Source organism: Tenrec ecaudatus, chromosome 9 (assembly GCF_050624435.1).
Source record: "Tenrec ecaudatus isolate mTenEca1 chromosome 9, mTenEca1.hap1, whole genome shotgun sequence".
In the NCBI taxonomy this organism is placed as follows: Eukaryota; Metazoa; Chordata; class Mammalia; order Afrosoricida; family Tenrecidae; genus Tenrec; species Tenrec ecaudatus.
This window is the reverse complement of record NC_134538.1, coordinates 156877378-156894877: the sequence shown is the minus strand read 5'-3', so window position 1 is coordinate 156894877 and position 17500 is coordinate 156877378. Positions and strand designations below refer to the sequence as shown.

Below are 17500 nucleotides of genomic sequence, written 5' to 3'. Positions count from 1 at the left end.
ACATACACACACATATATGACAGTGCAGGTATTTTCACATATATACATATATATGACAGTGCAGGCATTTATATATATATGTGTGTGTGTGTGTGTGTGTGTGTGTGTTTTCATCCCCTAGTAGATTAGGGTGGGGAATGAGTCACACCCTCTTGTGCAGGCTCCACAGGTGGTCCCCCCACGCGACAGAGTGGGACACTCAGTGGATCACAGCCCTGGATGCACTGGAAGGGATGCAGCTCTGTGGCTATTTTACCTTCTGGGAAGATGAGAGCTTTTTACATGGGCTGTAACCCTGTGTTCCAACCTTGGAAAGGTTATTTACACATCTCTGAATCTCATGCAAATAGAGAGGGAGATATTTATCTTGGAAAAGGTTACACCTCCTTCTCAGAAGACCAAAGCAAACTCCTTAGGTCCTCCTCAGAAGTGAGGCCAAACAAGCCAGTTACCACCAAGGACCATGTCAGCGCAGGGCGAGCCCACGAGGGTTGGGCAGAACTGTGCTCTTTCAGGATCCTCTGAGTGGATTCAAACTGCCAACTGCTTCGTTAATAACTGAGTCATTGTCTACTGAAGAAGTTAAGTCATCTGTCCTATAGAGTTTTCTACATTCTAGATCTCCTTATTGAATCTGCGTGGTGTCCTGTGCTCCTCTCCTGTAGAAACTGGGAGCTAGAGCCTGCATAGGTCAGACCCAGGTTCAGTTTCCTGCTATGAGACTCATCCCCGGGAGAAGCTTTATTTATCCTTCTTCTCAGGGATCATGTAACATCTCGCACCCCTTCAGCGGTGTGAAGTTTTGTCTGGGGATGCGGCTGTTAGCAGCCCTACTCAGTAGTCAAAATCTCCCTCTGTCTTACACTTAATGATCTATCAGCCATTGATGATGACTGCCCGGGGCCACAGTTTCATTCAGGGCGACAACACACTGATGCTCTATGGAAGAATCATGTCCTCTCACCAGCTGTGTGGTCACCCGAGGAGCAGACACTGACACAAGCAGGGCAAACTTTTTGCTCGTTTCCAGACCAGTGGGTGGGCTTCTTAGCATTGCCCAGAGGTGGTCCACGGGGTTCTCATTTTCCTATCAGTGTGAGCAAGTGGATGCTCACATCTGGGACAGGGCTCGGTTCCTTCCGAGGTGCAGCTGGAATGCTGGGGTCTTTGGCGGTGGCGCCAGCAGGGGCTGCTAGTTCTCCTGCTGCCATGACATACGCTCCCAAGCTCTGTGTGTGCACTTCCTGCTGTGTATCTGCAGTCAGCCACTTAGCAAAGCGTCTCAGGTCCTTTTAGGGGCGGATGGGAAAGCAAACCATCTGGGCTCTGGGGGTGATCATTGGTCATTTTCTTTTAGTTGCTAGAGCTAGAATACACACACAATTTTATATAGAGACTTGAAATACTAACATGGACTTATTGTATATGTATCTGAATACATAGAATGAATTCAAAATTGGGATGATAGGGATTTTTAACTTAACTTTTATTTTATATTTGTAGCTCTTCTCTCTTCCACTTAAAATCTTAGCTCCTAAGCTCCATGGAAGGAGCCCTGGTACCATGGTGATCAGCAGTCAGATCTCTGCTGATCCGCAGGAAAAAGAGTGGGGAGGCCTCCTACTCCCCCGCCCCCCAAAGCCACAGTCTCAGAAATCCAGGGGTTGCTATGAGCGGGAATCAATTCAGCGGCAGCGAGCGTGGATTCTGGAAGCACACACAGTGGAAAGATTGACTCCTAGTCAAAAGGTTGGCTGTTTAAGCCCGCGCAGAGGTGCCTCTGCTTCTGAAAGTCTGCTTCCCAGACTGGAAGTCGCCGCGAGCAGTTCCACTCTGCACACCCACTCGAACCAAGGCTTGGAATGCGTCTGACGGTGGCTGGCAGCAGCCACCACAGTGCAAGAACGACACGCTTGTTTGATCCTGCAGCACACATTGCTGTTGTTGTTGTTGTTGGGTGCTGTTGCGTCAGCTCGCACTCCTAGTGACCCCACGTAAGGTAGAGGGACCCACTGCCCGGTCCGGCCCCATCCTCACGATGACTGCTATACCCGAGCCCACGGTTGCAGCCACTGTGTCCAGCCGTCTCACCGAGGGCCTTCCTCTTTGTGCTGCCCCTCTGCTTTACCACGCACGATGTCCCTCTCCAAGACCGCTCTCTCCTGACAACGCGTCCAAAGTAGGTGAGATGAAGTCTCACCATCCTCGATTCTAAGGGCATCCTGGCTGTCCTTCTTCCAAGACGGATGCTTTCTTTGGTTTCGCTTGTCTGGTAGATGTTTTGCATTCCACAGTGCTTTCCATCTCCTTCACCAACACTGTAATTCAAATGCAACGGTACGTCTCCGCTCATCCAGTTTTCCCATGCAGGTGAGTTGACTGAAAATACCATGGCTACAGTCAGGCGTGTTTGCTTTTGAATAGTTTCAAGAGCTCGTTCGCTGCAGATTTGCCCAAGGTGATGCCCAGATCACGGGTCCAACGCTATGACTAGCGATACTGTTCCTGAGAAGAACGCTTTGTGCTGAGGCTTCTGGGTGCCCCGGGGGAGTCTCAGAAAACAGTGAGGAGTTCCCGTTATCCGACTAGCTTTGTGCAATCCACCTGCTGCCGGTTCTGACTCCGAGCAAACGCCAGGGTCAGAGTGGAGCTGCCTGGTAGACTTACCTAGGTCATGACCTCTGAGGAGCCAGACCTGTGCTCCCACAGACCACGGGTGATCCAAAGCCCTGGTCTTTGGGTCCACAGCCACATGCCTAACCTCTTCGAAGGCAGTTACACAACCGTCCTCAGACACGGTGTCCTCTGTGTGGGTCTGCCACCACCTGATAGACGGATGGCTTTCTTTCCTTTTTTTTCTTGGGGGGAGTTGTTAGAAAAAAAAATTCCATTTTTAAATTACCCAAAAAAGGGAGGTGGAGGATAAATGGAACTGTGTCCCTGATCCTGTCGAATGAACTGGAACGCTCTGGGGGAGGGCGACACCGGAAATCTCAAGGAGGAGGGAAGCTGAGTGCCGGCTCCTGAGGTGAGGTAGTTAGTTTATTGTGCCAGCCTGGCCGATAAACACATGTGAGATTAATTGAAGGGCGGAGAGATAAATGGCTCAGCAAGCCTGCCTTTCTTGTCTCTTGCTATATGATCATCGGACCAGTGTGCGGCTGCCTTGCTTCTTCTGTGCCTCAATTTGCAAGTTACACTACCTGTGGGACACCTAACCTGTGGACTGTGTCGCTGTAATTTGAGGTTCCTTCAAGACCTGCTTCGCCACACCATTGGAATTTACATCTCTTGAGCTGAAGATTGTCAGACCCTGTCATCTGGCTGACTGTTGGTGACCTGCCTTGCTGTTTGCTGCCTGTGCCCAGATAGCCTGATTTGCTCTGCAGAGGACTACCCAGAGGCCCTCAAGACTTGAAGGACTGCCAGTGTCTCACAACTGCCTCACGGGAGTGAGTTGCACTGAGCCATGTGTACTGCCTTATAATTTAACTGTTTATTTCTTGTGTTATATATCTGTATAAATATATATATATAATTATTAGCAATCTGGTTTTGTCTCTCTAGAGAACCCTGTCTAACACAGTTTGGCACCAGGAGTGCTTCTAGAGAAACAAAATCATAAATATGGGCTTCTTAAATTGGCTCTCTAGCCTGACTAGTCTTAACAGCACTAATAATGCTACTTCAATATCCCAAAGCAAGGATAAGTCTGCGACTCTTCGTAATCCATGGTGTGGAGTAGCAGAGCTAATACCTAATGCAGCACCACCGATAGACGAGGTGCTGGTTAAAGGAGAGGCTCTGGGTGATCGTATGTTTGATATTTTCCAGGAGTTTTGTCAGGATAACAAGTATAGGGAAGCTGGTTGGCTGGTCCTTCTTACAATGGAAAATGTGATTGAGGAGAGGGATGGTCTCAGAGCCTCAGAAGTGCATCTCAGGTGCAGATGAACGGATTTGAAAACTTCCATCTGTGCTACAAAGGAGAGCCTTCTCTCTTCTAGTGAAAGAGCTGACATTGCTGAGAACCAGGTCCAGAGTCTCATTATATGAGTGGCTGAATTACAACGGCAGCTGAATTGCAGATCTAGAGCAGTGTCTGATACCAAAGTGAGGGCACTGATTGGGAAAACTTGGGACCCTGAAACATGGGATGGGAACATACGGGCTGATGATCCAGAAGAGGAAGATATTGAACCCCTAGAAACAATTGACCCATCCCAGTCAATAAATCCATCCCTCCCAGCTGAAAGTATTAATTCACAATCCACACCTGAGCAGATTAGCCAAATTATTCAAGTTGATATGCCAGGTGGGGCTGCATCAGTAGCATTACCTGAGGAAGATGCCTGACAAGATATTGCTGAGAGAACCGAGGAAACAACCTCATCACCCACTATTTCCACTAGACCTGTCTAAAATTAAGTCTCAGAAAGCTCTTAAAGGTGAGGTTGAGATGATTATCCAAGAAGAAGCGCGCTACACACATAAAGACCTGCTCGAGTTCTCAAATACGTACAAGCAGAAGCCTGGGGAATATCCCTGGGAATGGTTACTAAGGGTGTGGGATACTGGTGCACAAAATGTAATATTAGACCAGTCTGAGATTCTGGATATGGGACCCTAAGCGCAGACTCTTCTTTCAATGTCTCTGCGAGAGAGGCTAAAACAGGATCTAAGTCTTTATTTGGTTGGTTCAATGAAGCATGGACTGCCAGATGGCCTAGATTAGACCAACTTGAAATACCTGACCTACCTTGGTACACTGTAGAGGAAGGCATCCAACAGCTTAGGGAAATTGATATGTTGGAATAGATCTACCAGGAAATTCCCATAGACCCCAAAAGGGGATGTCCTGAGGACATCCCTTTACCACACCATAAGGAACAAGTTTGTGAAGTGGGCCCCAGCATCTCTTAAGGCTCCTGTAATTTCTATTCTATGTGCACCAGGAATAACAGTGGGCACTGCCCTAAGCGAACGCCGACATTTGCCCACAATGGGGCTGATTGGTCCCCGTGATGGTAGAGGGCAGGTGTCAGCACTGAATCAACAGAAACAGGGTGGGCGTGGTTATAATAGACAACAAGGTTTCAGTAGTAATCAAAGCAACCTGTCTCGTGTGGAATTATGGCATTGGCTGCTTAGCCATGGTGTCCCTAGGAATGAAATAGATGGGATTCTACTAAATATGTACGTGATCTGTGCAGGCGAAAGAATGGTAGATCAGGTGAGCAGCAGAATAGACAGTCACGATCGCTCAATGAATTCCCAGACCTGAGCCAGTTTACAGACCCACAACCCCTTGAATGAGGGGGAGGCCGGGTCCCTTGTAAGGAGGACCCTGCTACATCACTGAAGGTTTATACTGTTAGTCTTTCTTCCAGCCTTCCCCAAAGGCACTGCGGCCTTTCACAAGAGTGACTGTTCATTGGGGGAAAAGAAATAATCAAACTGTTCAAGGATTACTGGACACTGACTCGGAACTGACACCTGTCTCGTTGACACGTGGTAGCTGTCACCTTCTCTGTTGCTCGGTGGCTGTGTGGCTGTTGGTAAAAGCTGCCCTTAAGTGTCTCCATTTCCGTCTTGACAAGGGGAATTCTGGTGGGACCGCGCAGGTGGTTGTGGGGAGCTGAGAGCTTGGTTCACTGAAGGTCAGCCCAGTGCCTGACAGAAGACTCAGTGGGGTGCCGCATGACATGCCCGCAATAACTGGGAGCGCTCCTTCCCTCTCCCCCCCTCCCCTCAATGCGAGCAGCAGTGCAGGGAGCAGGCACCCTTCGGCAATGGCGGCCAAGCGGACGGAGCCGGTCACGATCATCAGCCTTAGGAAGTTGAGCATGACAGCCCCAGAGCCACAGCCGAAAGGTAAGAGATCAACCAACTCTGGACACACCCCCAGTCTCCGAACCCATACAAGTTAGCTAACGACCCGACTGTCCAACACCCGCCCCGCTGTCTGCCGGCCCTGGGAAAGCAGTTCTCCCACACTCGGCGCTTCCTGTCCTACCAGAGACAAAGACCTTCACCGTGGAGGACGCCGTGGAGACCATCGGCTTTGGACGCTTTCACATCGCCCTGTTTCTGATCATGGGCAGCACGGGGGTGAGTGTCCCGGCGGCTGGCTCACACCCAAGGCTGTCCTCGTGGTTGGACACAGTTTACCCCTGACCCCCAGCCTTGGTGGTCCACCCGAGGGCAGCGGGGTGTGAACAGGAAGAAGAATGCTGGGAGGGGGTTAACCCCAAATTCATTTCCTCCACCTTTCGCAGGTGTGGTCTGTTAAGGGCAGGTAGATAGCTGTGTCTCCAAGTCCTGGGGATTCAAGACTCTTTTTGCAGGTGGTTTAAGCCAAGGTCTTGGGGAAAGCAAACAAACATTGAGGTGATTGCAACTCACAGCCATGTTGTAGGGCTTCAGACTCTGTAAGTCTTTGTGGGAGTAGAAAGTCTCATCTTTCTCCCTCAGAGCGGCTAGTGAATTTGAACTGCTGACTTTGGGGTTTGCAGCCTAACGTGTAACCACTCTTCCACCAGAGCACTTATATCTCTGTATAGCTATTTCTGTATCCTCTATCTACAGTGAGGAATTTGTAACAAGACAATGGCTCACAGAGTTGTAGAAACAGGCAAGTCCAAGTCCTGCAGGCCCAAGTCTGAGGGTCAGATTTCAGCCTGGCGGCATCTCCTGACTCCCCCAATTGTGGGGACTGGTGAACCCAAGATCAGCCGAGAGGTGATTGGGTGGTGGCCACAGAGGTGAATGAACCTCGGGTCAGCGGGTCAGGCCTGTGACCTTTCCTCCACATCTCCCCTAGGAGAGTTTGTACCTCCAGCTGTTAGGTTCATGTGCTCCCTTGGGACCAGGGTTCGGAAATGGGGGCTTCACGGCCAAGACCCCGAGGATGGTGATGGGGCCACAGTGGTAGCTGACCAGCTGAGACGCCTCTGTCCTGCTCCCAGGTGGCTGAAGCCATGGAGATCATGCTCATCGCTGTGGTGTCCCCGGTCATTCGCTGTGAGTGGAGACTGGAGAACTGGCAGGTGGCCCTGGTCACCACGGTGAGTGCTGCTGCTGGCGTGTCCCCTCCATCACCCCCCACCTCATGGGGCAGAGCCCAGGGACCACCTGGGTGCAGACTGAAGCCAGCCTTCATGTCCTCCCCCCTCCTCCTTCCCAGAGGTGCAGGGGAGTGCAGTACTGCTGTCCCAGAAACACCACGGGGCAGGACGGGGGGTGGGGCGGGTGGGTCTTCATAAACAGAAACATTCTTCTCTCACAGGTCAAGTCGAGGCTGGAAGTCCCAAATCAGAACACTGGTTCTAGAGGAAGGCTTTCTGTGTATATGTGTGCATGCGTGTGTGTGTGTGCATGAGTGTGTGCATGTGCGAGCTTCTGGTTCTAGGAGGTTCCCCGCACAGGGACCCCTGGTTCAAAGACCTGACCCTGCCATTGAGCTGATTCAGATTCACGATGGCACCGGGTGGCACCAAGTTGGACCACTCCAGAGGGTCTTCTTGGCTCTCACCTCTTATGAATGCTGACTACCGAGCCTTTTCTCTGTGGCACCGCGGCGTGCTTCCAGATGGCGGGCAGCAGTCGCGCTGACTTTGGTTAGGGCGGTGGTTCTCAACCTTGCTAATGCCGCGACCCTTTCATATAGTTCCTCATGCTGTGGTGACCCCCAACCATCAAATTATTGTTTGGGACTTTATCTCCAGGTCTGTGATCCACTTTGAGTTTATTCTTGTGCATGGAGTGAGGTAAGGGTCTTGTTTCATTTTTCTGCAGGTAGATATCCATTTTTTCCAGCACCATTTATTGAAGATGGCATCTGCTTCCCATTTAATATTTTTGGGGCCCTTATCAAAGATCAGTTGCCTGTATGCTGATGTTTTTATTTCTGGGTCTTCAGCTCTTTTCCATTGGTCTGAATATCTGCTTTGACTGCTGTGGCCGTATAGTACATGCTAAAGTCAGGTAGAGCAAGCCCTCCCACTTTGTCCTCCTCTTTGAGGAGTTCTATACTAATTCTGGGCTTCTTCCCTCTCTGTGTGAAGTTGGTAATCTGTTTTTCCAATTCTTTGAAGAAGGATGGTGGTATTTGTATCGGGATAGCATTGAACTTTTATAGTGCCTTGGACAGAACTGACATCTTTACTATGTTCAGTCTGCCAATCCACGAGCATGGGATATTCTTCCATTTGTTGAGGTCACTCTCGATTTCTTGAAGGTAGTGTTTTATAGTTTTCTTCATACAAATCTTTCATTTTTTTAGTTAGGTATATCCCTAGGTATTTCAATTTATAAAGGGTACTACCTTTTTAACTGTCTCTTCTGTGGTCTTGTCTGATGTGTAGAGCAGTCCAATAGACTTCTGTTTGTTGATTTTGTACCCTGCCACTCTGCCATATTCCTCTGTTGTTTCCAACACTCTGGAGTTTAGGGATTTTCAATATATAGAGTCATATTGTCTGAGAATAATTTTGCTTCTTCCTTCCCAGCTGAATACCTTTAATATCTTTCCTTTGTCTTATGTTGTGAGCTAGGACCTCCAGTATGATGATAAATAGGAGTGGGACAAGGGGCATCCTTGTCTGGTCCCCCTTTTCAGTGGAATTGTTTTCATCTTTTCTCCATTAACTATCACATTGGCTGTTGGTTTTTCATATATGGCTTGTATAATATTGAGGAATTTTCCTTCTATTCCTATCTTCTTAAGTGTCTTAAACAGGAATGTGTGTTGGATGTTGTTGAATGCCTTTTCTGCATCTATTGATATTATCATGTGGTTCTCCAACCATCAAATTATTGTCGTTGCTACTTCCTCACTGTCATTTTGCTCCTGTTATAAATCATCATGTAAATATCTGATATGCAGGTTATATTTTCATTGTTACAAATTGAACATAATTAAAGCATAGTGTGATTATATGCAATTATATATTGTAACATATTTATTGCTAATTACAAATAGTGAAATTTTGTCTTGAAGCATGGTGTAGCATGAGTGAGTAACAGTCTTAATAGAACAACAGTAAACTACATCACTACATTTTGCGACAGTCTGGGTACAAAGCCAATGCCAGTGCGAAGGTTGAGATAGCTTCTTTTTCACCAGATCAGCATCTCTGCATGTGGGTGGACCTGCCTGGAGATGGACAGAGGAGCGGTGTTTTGATTCCTAAGGCCATCGGAAATATGTGTTTTCCGATGGTCTCTAGGTCTTAGGAAACCCCTGTGAAAGGGTCGTTTGAACCCCCAAAGGGGTCATGACCCACAGGTTGAGAACCGCTGGGTTAGGGTCTCCAGAGGAGCAAATCAGTGGTGCTTGTACATGTGTGTGTAGAAAGAGATTTACATCAAGACATGGCTCATGTGATTGTAGAAATAGGCAGGTCCAATCCAGGGCAAGTCCTGGATTCCTGGGAAGCAGGATGAGGAAGCAGAGGCAGCAGGGGGCACAGGCTGGTGGAAGGAGAGGTCCAAAGTCAGCTGAATGGATCTGCTGTTGGTAGTCTGCTTATGACTCCTGGGATGGGCTGGTGACACAGCAGGACGTTTAGGGACTAGAGGCAGGATCTAGCCAAGGGTCATAGAGGATTCGACTCTGCTCGGACTCTCTCTTATACAAAAAGGTTAAGACACCAAGGAGATGTCATCAGGTTGTGACCCAATTGGTAGGTTGGGCTCTGCCCTGACCTTTGCCCAGGGGTGACTGGTTGACATCATCCCTAACCGTTGCCAACTGTTTGTGGCACCCGGGGACCTGATATCCTGAATGTTATCAGGGTAGAGTCAGTCTGTGAAGACAAGTCAGAAAAGGGCGTGGGCTTCTTGTAGGGCTTACATTTGCTTGCCAGGCTGGTGTAAGGCAGGACTGTGTGGATGTTTAAACTTTATGTTCACTTGCCACTGCTTAAAGGAAGGTGATATCTCGGGACCTCAACTCATGTATGTCTTATGATCATTCTAATTGAAATAAGACTCCACACCATCCCAGTAGGGTGGTCGCCAAGCTGCCCCAGCCTCAAAGATAGCAGTTACCTGCTCCTGGCACCTGATTATATCTGGTGGCGGTACCCTTAGTCCCTGGGCACCTGACTGACATTCAGCAGAAGCCTGGGGAGGGGAAGAGACCTGTGAAACCCCCAACCTTTAACTCACACTTGCCTAGCTTGGGGGGAAGGCTGGGAGCAGACCGTAGTGATGGAGCATGTCTTGAGAACCCTTTTCCTCTCACACCTGCTCCTCCCAGATGGTGTTTTTTGGCTACATGGTGTTCAGCATCCTCTTCGGCCTCCTGGCGGACAGATACGGCCGCTGGAAGGTAGGTTGGGCCTTGGTGTGTGCTCTGGAATGTTCTTTTGTAGTAAGGTGGTTGTTCCCCCTACCTAGGTAGATGTTTGCTTACCACTGCCCAAGATAGAATGTGGGGGGTCCCCTTCCAACCTACAGTCCTGAATTCTAGATCTGTCTCCTTCCCCCCATTTCTTCCTGGGGTACCTGTCTCCACATCTGAGCCCTAGGAGCCCAGGTATAGAGTTGATGGCCGTGCATACTATCAAAAGCAAACAAACCCCAAATTGCTCCCATGGAGTCGATTCTGATGCATTACTCCTTGGGCTGGTACATAGGAGGTCAACAGTTTGAAAGCACCAGCCGCTCTGTAGCAGAAAGAGGAGGCTTCCCATTCACAGAAAGAGTTACCGTCTCAGTCTACTGGGAGCTGCTCCGCCTAAGTGCTCAGCCATCAGCCGGAAGGTGGGAGGTTCAAACACACCCCGCTGTGCCTTGGAAGATGGGCCTGGTTGAACTGTTCCACAGGTCCCATCTTGAAGACCCCACGGGGCCGTGCTACCCCTACACAGGGGGGTCCCCATGAGTTGATACCCATGCACGAACAGCCAAAGCAGCCAAGCCATGCAGCAGTGCATCTGGGAGCTATGCCATCAGTCACTCGCTCTAACTCTCAAAAAAGCCAAGCTCACTGCCATCGCCACCCTGCAGACCTGGATGGAGCAGCCCCCGAGGGGGAGGGGCTCCCTGCTGAAGCCGCTTCCTCCTCCTCAGAGAGCAGGTCGCTGCAGACTGCCCCCAGCGAGCAACCTCTGCAGGCGGAGGCAGCGGGACTGAGGTGGCCGCTCCCACTGATAAGGCCTCTCTCTTTGCTGCAGATTTTGTTTATCTCCTTCCTGTGGGGCGCCTACTTCTCGCTGCTGACCTCCTTCTCGCCCTCCTACGTCTGGTTTGTCTTCCTGCGGACCATGGTGGGCTGTGGAGTGTCTGGCCACTCACAAGGGTAAAGATGGCCCCCTCCGGCCCCGAGGGGGCGTGCTTCCTCTGGTGCAGTTGCTACGCAGAGGCCCTGATTGAGCAGGTCTGCTGTCGCCCTTTTCCCGCCAGCATGTGTCTGTGTCCCGTCTTGGTCTTTCCCACGACCGCGGCCGCAAGAACCAGCGGAGCTGTCTTAGAAGAGGTACAGCCAGAGTGCTCCTTAGAAGTGAGGGCGGCCTTAGCACCTATGGTCAGGAGAGACCAGTCCTGCAGGAGGACGTCACACTTGCTAACGTGGAGGGGCAGCATGGGAGGGCCCTTGAAGAGATGGATGGATGCCATGGCTTCAACAGTGGGCATGACATAGCGGTCATTGTGAGGGTGCCACGGGACCCGGAAGCCACCGTGCATCCACCTTACCAGCTCAGGCTGACTGCCCGGGCCCAGGGGCGTGGGCGTTTAGCTGGGACTTGGGATAGTGGCTTTCCCACCTACCCTTGAGGCCTTTCCAGCGAGAAGCCCACCTGCTGCTTCCTCTCCCAATCACCAGGGCTCACGTCCCCTCTGATCTTCTGCCTTGGTGCTGTGTCCCCAAATGCCCGTGTTCCCTGCTGTCCTGGTGAGAGTGACTTGGGCAGAGGTGTCCTCTCCACAGAGATGACCCAGCGTGCTTATTTCTGTGCAAAATGCCTGGGTGGCAGCCACTCCAGCCCTGCGTGTCCGTGCGCCCGCTGTGCAGGTGGCTCCCTGCCCATCTCTGGGCTGACCCTCCCTCCCTCCCTGGGCCTGGAGAGCCTGAGCACTCTCCTCACGCAAGCTCCGGCCCCACAGCTGTGAGGATGAAGCAGGACTGGGCAGTGCTTCCTTCTCTGCGTGGAGCTGGCCCTGTGGGTTTCCGAGACTGTAACTCTCCAGGAGTAGAAAGCCCCGTCTTTCTCCCCAGGAGCAGCCAGTGGTTCCAAGTGCTGACCTTGCAGCGAGTAGCCTAATGCATCACTGAGGACACTACCAAGGCTCTTTGCCCTCTGCCACCCCAACCCCCTACCCCAAACCAACCAACCAACCTCACTGCCCTCAAGTCAATTCTGATTCAGCATGACCCGACAGCACAGGTGCAACTGCCCCTGTGGACTTCAGAGACTAACTCTTTACAGGAGTAGAAAGTCTCAAGAGTAGAAACCCCAGAGGGGGTGGTGGTTTTGAACTGCTGACCCTGTAGTTAGCAGCTGCAGTCCAAAGGGTCATCACTATGTCACCAGAGCTCCACTTTTGCCCCAGGAATGCTTTACTGTGTGTGGGGGGTGGGGGGTTGGGGGGGAATGTTCTTGTGCTCAATGGTCTGGTTCCTGGGGAGCTTCCTCAAATGGACCCCTTCCCATTTCCTTCTTGGGTGTTGCGTTAGTCGGGGTTGACTAGAGAAACAAATTCATAGACCCTCATATGTGGACAAGAAAGAGCTTTATAGAAAAGCATTTGAACATGGAGAAAACTTCCCAGCCCTGTCCAGATCAAGTCCATAAGTCAGATATTAGCCCCTATGTCTAATACTTGTCCATAAATTCCTTGTGAGACTCACACAGCACATGCAATAATGATGAATGTAGGAAGATCACAGGCTGGTGGGTGTGGGTCTTGAGGATCTAGTGGCAGGGGAAGTATCGCAATGCTGGTGTGATTCTCCATGTGTCTCCTCCAGCTCTCGGAGTGTCTCAGTAGCAGGAAAGGGAAGGCAGAGAGACTGGGTCTGGCCTCCAGTGACCCATTTATTTCCACCGCACCTCCAAATGAAGTCATCAAGCTGCAACCTGATTGACAGGCTAGACTCCACCCCTTCGCTCAAGTTGACGGATTATGTAACTGCCGCAGGTGAACTAGGGCAAGTAATCCTTGGGCAGCATCAGGAGATGTCAAAGCGCCCAATTATTACCTGCATATGTCAGAGGAAACGTTCTCCCTCAAGGCATAAATGAAGCTTCGCTGGAGCCCAGAGGCCCTGGAGGAGTAGAAATTAAGCAGAATTGTCACATATCCCTCAGGAAGCAAGCCAGCAAGTGTGTTACAGTCCCCAAGCCCCTGTCAAATAACTACTGCCAAGAAGGATCATTAAGAACCCACTGGGATAGGATGCCACTGGCTCCCCTCGGCACAAATGAACGTGTCTTTAATCGGAGATTAGTGCCCTGCCTGTCCTCCTCATTGCTCAGGGGACTGCTCTGCCTTCCCTGGGGAGTGTGCGGATTTCCCACGCCTGCTTTATGAGAGAGGGAAGTCAGACATGACAAATGGTTCCTGGGCGGATATTGCTTAAGGTGGGAAGCGACATTAATGGAGTTGTCAGTGCGAGTAGGGACAGAGGAGCGGTTACTAAGTTACCTGTTCTCCTGTGTGGACACTGCCGTCACAAGAGCCTTCTCTCTCACTGGGCGTGGGCGTGGGCGTGGGCGTGGGCGTGGGCGTGGGCGTGGGCGTGGGCGTGGGCGTGGGCGTGGGCGTGGGCGTGGGCGTGGGCGTGGGCGTGGGCGTGGGCGTGGGCGTGGGCGTGGGCGTGGGCGTGGGCGTGGGCGTGGGCCAGGGACACCCACCCAGACATTTGCCAGCACAACAACCTCCCCATTTGCAATTCAATGGCACTGATTGCAATTTGCATGTTATGCCACTATTACTGCTATTCTTTTCCAGAAGGTTCTACCGCCATTAGCAAAAACTCAATGCCCCCCCCAATGAAATAGCATAAACTCTGCTCCCGGAGCAAACAAAATCTGCCCCCCCCATACCTGGTAACCACAAATAATCTTTGGTTTCTGTTGATTTGCTTAGAAAAATGATCACTGTTAATACAAACAAAACTAGCAAATCCAAAGATTTGTGGCAATGATCAGTGAACAATGGACCATGCAAATGTCAGTCTCCACGACCCCGAGACCAGAGGAAGGCGATGGTGCCCGGCTACCATTGCCCACTGCTCTGAAAGGGGGCACACTGGAATGCCTGTGTAGAGTGGGAGGAAACTGGCCCATGGTTACTCAAAACCATCAAAGAGCCCAGCCTGGGGTTGGATAGAGATTGAGGGACCTGCAAGACAATGGCCTTTCGGCATCCTGCGGGTCGAGAACCGAACTTACCCCTGTGTTAACATCAGCAACTGCTGAAGATGGAAAGGGCAGCGTGGATCCCAGGATAGAGTTCAGAGGGTTGGGCAAGGAGGGAAGGAAACAGGAGATACAGGCAGGAATTGGGATAAGCGATGATACTAAGAGAGGGTCGCATTGGATGAGAGGAACCTGAATGTGCATGAGGCGGTGAATGTAAACTGATGGGTATACTTTTACATAATTCACAACAAGGAAAGAAATGCATCATATGACCAGCCTGCCTTTAAAAAAAACAAACTGCCATTCTCGTGTTTTCCCTACCTTCTGTGTAGGCTCATTATAAAGACGGAATTTTTGCCCACGAAGTACCGCGGCTATATGCTGCCCTTGTCTCAGGTAAGCTGGCTGAGGGTTCCACGTGGCCTTTTGCGGCTGGTGGGGGAGGTGCTGCTGCTTAGCCCGGGGACTGCACGGAGCATGGTGACTATGGTAACACAATGGTCAACACGGGGAATACTTGGAGTCAGAGGTCCACTCCCACCCGGTGAGACTTGGCCCAAGATGGCGTCCCTTATCCCAAGGCCTGTGTTCTGCAGGCAGAAACCCAAGTTTCCTTTTACTGTGCAACTGGCCTTTCTAGACCCAACATCCAAGTCAGCCAGTGCTGGCTGACTGTCTCAGCCTAGACCCTTCCGTGAAAGTTTCCAACCTGCCCCATAAAGAAAGTACCTGAAACTGACCAGTCCTGCTGGCCTCGTGTCCCTGCATGGTTCTGATAGCACCCTGCCTCTCCCCCTTGTCCTCTGAAAGGGGGGCCTGGTGGCACAGTGGGCTACAAGTTGGGCTGCTAACCACAAGGTTGGTGGTTTGAACCCATTAGCTGCTCTGCAGGAGAAAGATGAGGCTTTCTACTTGTCTCAGAACCCCCTGGAGGCAGTTCTACGTTGGCGTTTAGGGTCCCTCACAGCTTCATGAAGAAACAACTTCATGGCATTGAGCTTGGGTTTTGGAAAGACTCACGGTCTCAGAAACCCATGGGGGCAGGGCTGCTGTGAGTCAGGAGGGACCTGGTGGCAGTGAGTTTTCTTGTCGCCAGCGTTAAGCTGCGGCGTGAGATCCAGCACAGTGACAGCTGTCTGGTGGAAACGAAGCGTGAAGAGCTTCTAACCCGAGCTCAGGCAATTTGCAAACTGGGAACCATGCATCCAGAGGATTCGGAGCCAAGTGATCCACAGGGAAGACAGGCAGGGAGTCTCGTCTCCTAAGAAAGCGAAAGGAACATCGGGCAATGGCAGTGATGGGCGATGTTGAGGAAATGGTCGCGAAACTGGATGAGGGTACAGCTGAGGGGTTAATTCAACCCACTTCCTCTTATGTTTTAATCACAAAGTAATCCTTGAAAAGGTGTGCTGGACACGGAGCTGGGGACACTGGTGACGGGCTATTTCTGGGGGAGAAGTTGGATGGCAGGGGCAGGTTTTCAGTGTCTCTGTATCTTTTGAGTTAAAAGCCATGTGGTTATATTATTCACGAAAACTTAAAAAAAAACATGGAAGGTGCCTCTGACATTTGTGAACAGTGCCACTGAATCTGGGGATACCATTCCACAGGGGAGCCCTTGGAGGACAGGAGAGTTGAACCCTGGAGAGGTGGCTAGAAAAAAGTGAGGTGAACAGGTGTTTGGACGGGTGGGGAGTACAGGTAGGGAGTCAAGGTGGGCTAGACAGGTGGGGCCTCCTTCTGTGTACCAACCACCCCCAGGGTGATGCTGGGGGTCGGGTCTGCATCCTTCCAGGTGTTCTGGCTGGCCGGCTCCCTGCTCATCATCGGCCTGGCCTCCGTAGTCATCCCCACCATCGGCTGGCGCTGGCTCATCCGAATCGCCTCCATCCCTGGCATCATCCTCATCATGGCCTTCAAGGTGAGCACGCTCCGGGGTCCCTGCACCTTCTCCAGCTGCCAGGGGACCTTGGACCACACACACTTTCCCCATGCCCTGCCCACTCTGTCCATTGGCGCTGGCTTCTGGCCTCTAGCCGAGTTCTGATCACTGTTCTGGGTCCCCTGCCCCATGGGCTCAAAGGGACACCACAAGACCAAACCGAAACTCCCCAGCTACCCGCTAATGGAGTCCAGCTCACAGCGCCCCTGCTGGGTCAAAATGGAAATGCTCACTGCCAGGTTTTCTTTTTATGATGATTATGTTTTATTGTAGTTTGGGTGGAAGTCTACAAAGCAAATGGTTTCTTCTTCGACAATTTATATACATTTAGGAGACTTTATGCCCCTCCCAGACTTCCCTTCTGTAACATAAGCAATTCCAGAGAGACACGGACTGGGTGAGGCCGGGTTGACTGGAGAAACCAATCCAGGGACACTCATGCACGTGCAAGACACAGCTCTGGGTCAAGAAGTACTTGTGTATCAAGAAGACATCCCAGCCTGGTCCAACTCAAGTCCATAAGGCCTTCTTCAGACTCTGCAGCCACATGCAACGATGCAGGGTGCAGGAAGGTCTCCTGCCCGTGGGTGCAAAGTCGTGTAGATCCAATGCTGGCAGTTCTAGCAGGGCTCAGAGTGGTCCGCCAGCAGGAAGGTGAAGGCAGAGAGAAAGGGGAGGTTCCCAGGACCCTCCTGATGAGAAGACTACATCCACCAGGAGGCACCAGCAGGCTGTGACCCTATTGGCTGGTTACACATCTCCCCTACACTTTCATAGCTCTTCAAGTTGGCGTGAAATTAAGTGGAGACCAAACGGAGCAAACTGAGAATAAAACCCGCCGCCACAGAGTCCATCCTGGCTCATCATGACTGTACAGAGGCTGCCAGTCTTCACTGGAGCAGGCAGACTCGCCTTCCTCCCTCAGAGCGGCTGGTGGGTTTGAACTGCTGGCCTTGCAGCCCAGCGTGTCCCTGACAGCACCACCCAGGCTCCAGAGAAGCAAAAGAGACATGCTGAAGTCAGGGACTGTTGAGGCAGTGACCACTCAGAGCGACCCCCCCCATGCAATAGACTGACACACAGCCAGGCCCTACGCCACACGGTCAAGCCCATCTCTGTGAGAGTCTGTGTTTATGGATCTTCTACTTCACCCAGCAGGATGTGCTCCTCCTCTGCTCTCAGC

At 51.2% G+C, this 17500-nt stretch overlaps 1 protein-coding gene across 1 annotated transcript in view; it reads left to right on the top strand.

The window, feature by feature from the left end:
- Nucleotides 1–5792: 5792 nt before the first annotated feature.
- Nucleotides 5793–17500, top strand: part of SVOPL (SVOP like) — a 34710-nt gene continuing 23002 nt past the window's right edge. Inside the window, exons 1-7 of the mRNA XM_075557403.1 lie at nucleotides 5793–5874; nucleotides 6020–6111; nucleotides 6969–7067; nucleotides 10265–10336; nucleotides 11184–11308; nucleotides 14708–14771; nucleotides 16171–16296. Coding sequence (XP_075413518.1) covers nucleotides 5793–5874; nucleotides 6020–6111; nucleotides 6969–7067; nucleotides 10265–10336; nucleotides 11184–11308; nucleotides 14708–14771; nucleotides 16171–16296 — 660 coding nt within the window. The remainder of the gene's footprint in view (nucleotides 5875–6019; nucleotides 6112–6968; nucleotides 7068–10264; nucleotides 10337–11183; nucleotides 11309–14707; nucleotides 14772–16170; nucleotides 16297–17500) is intronic.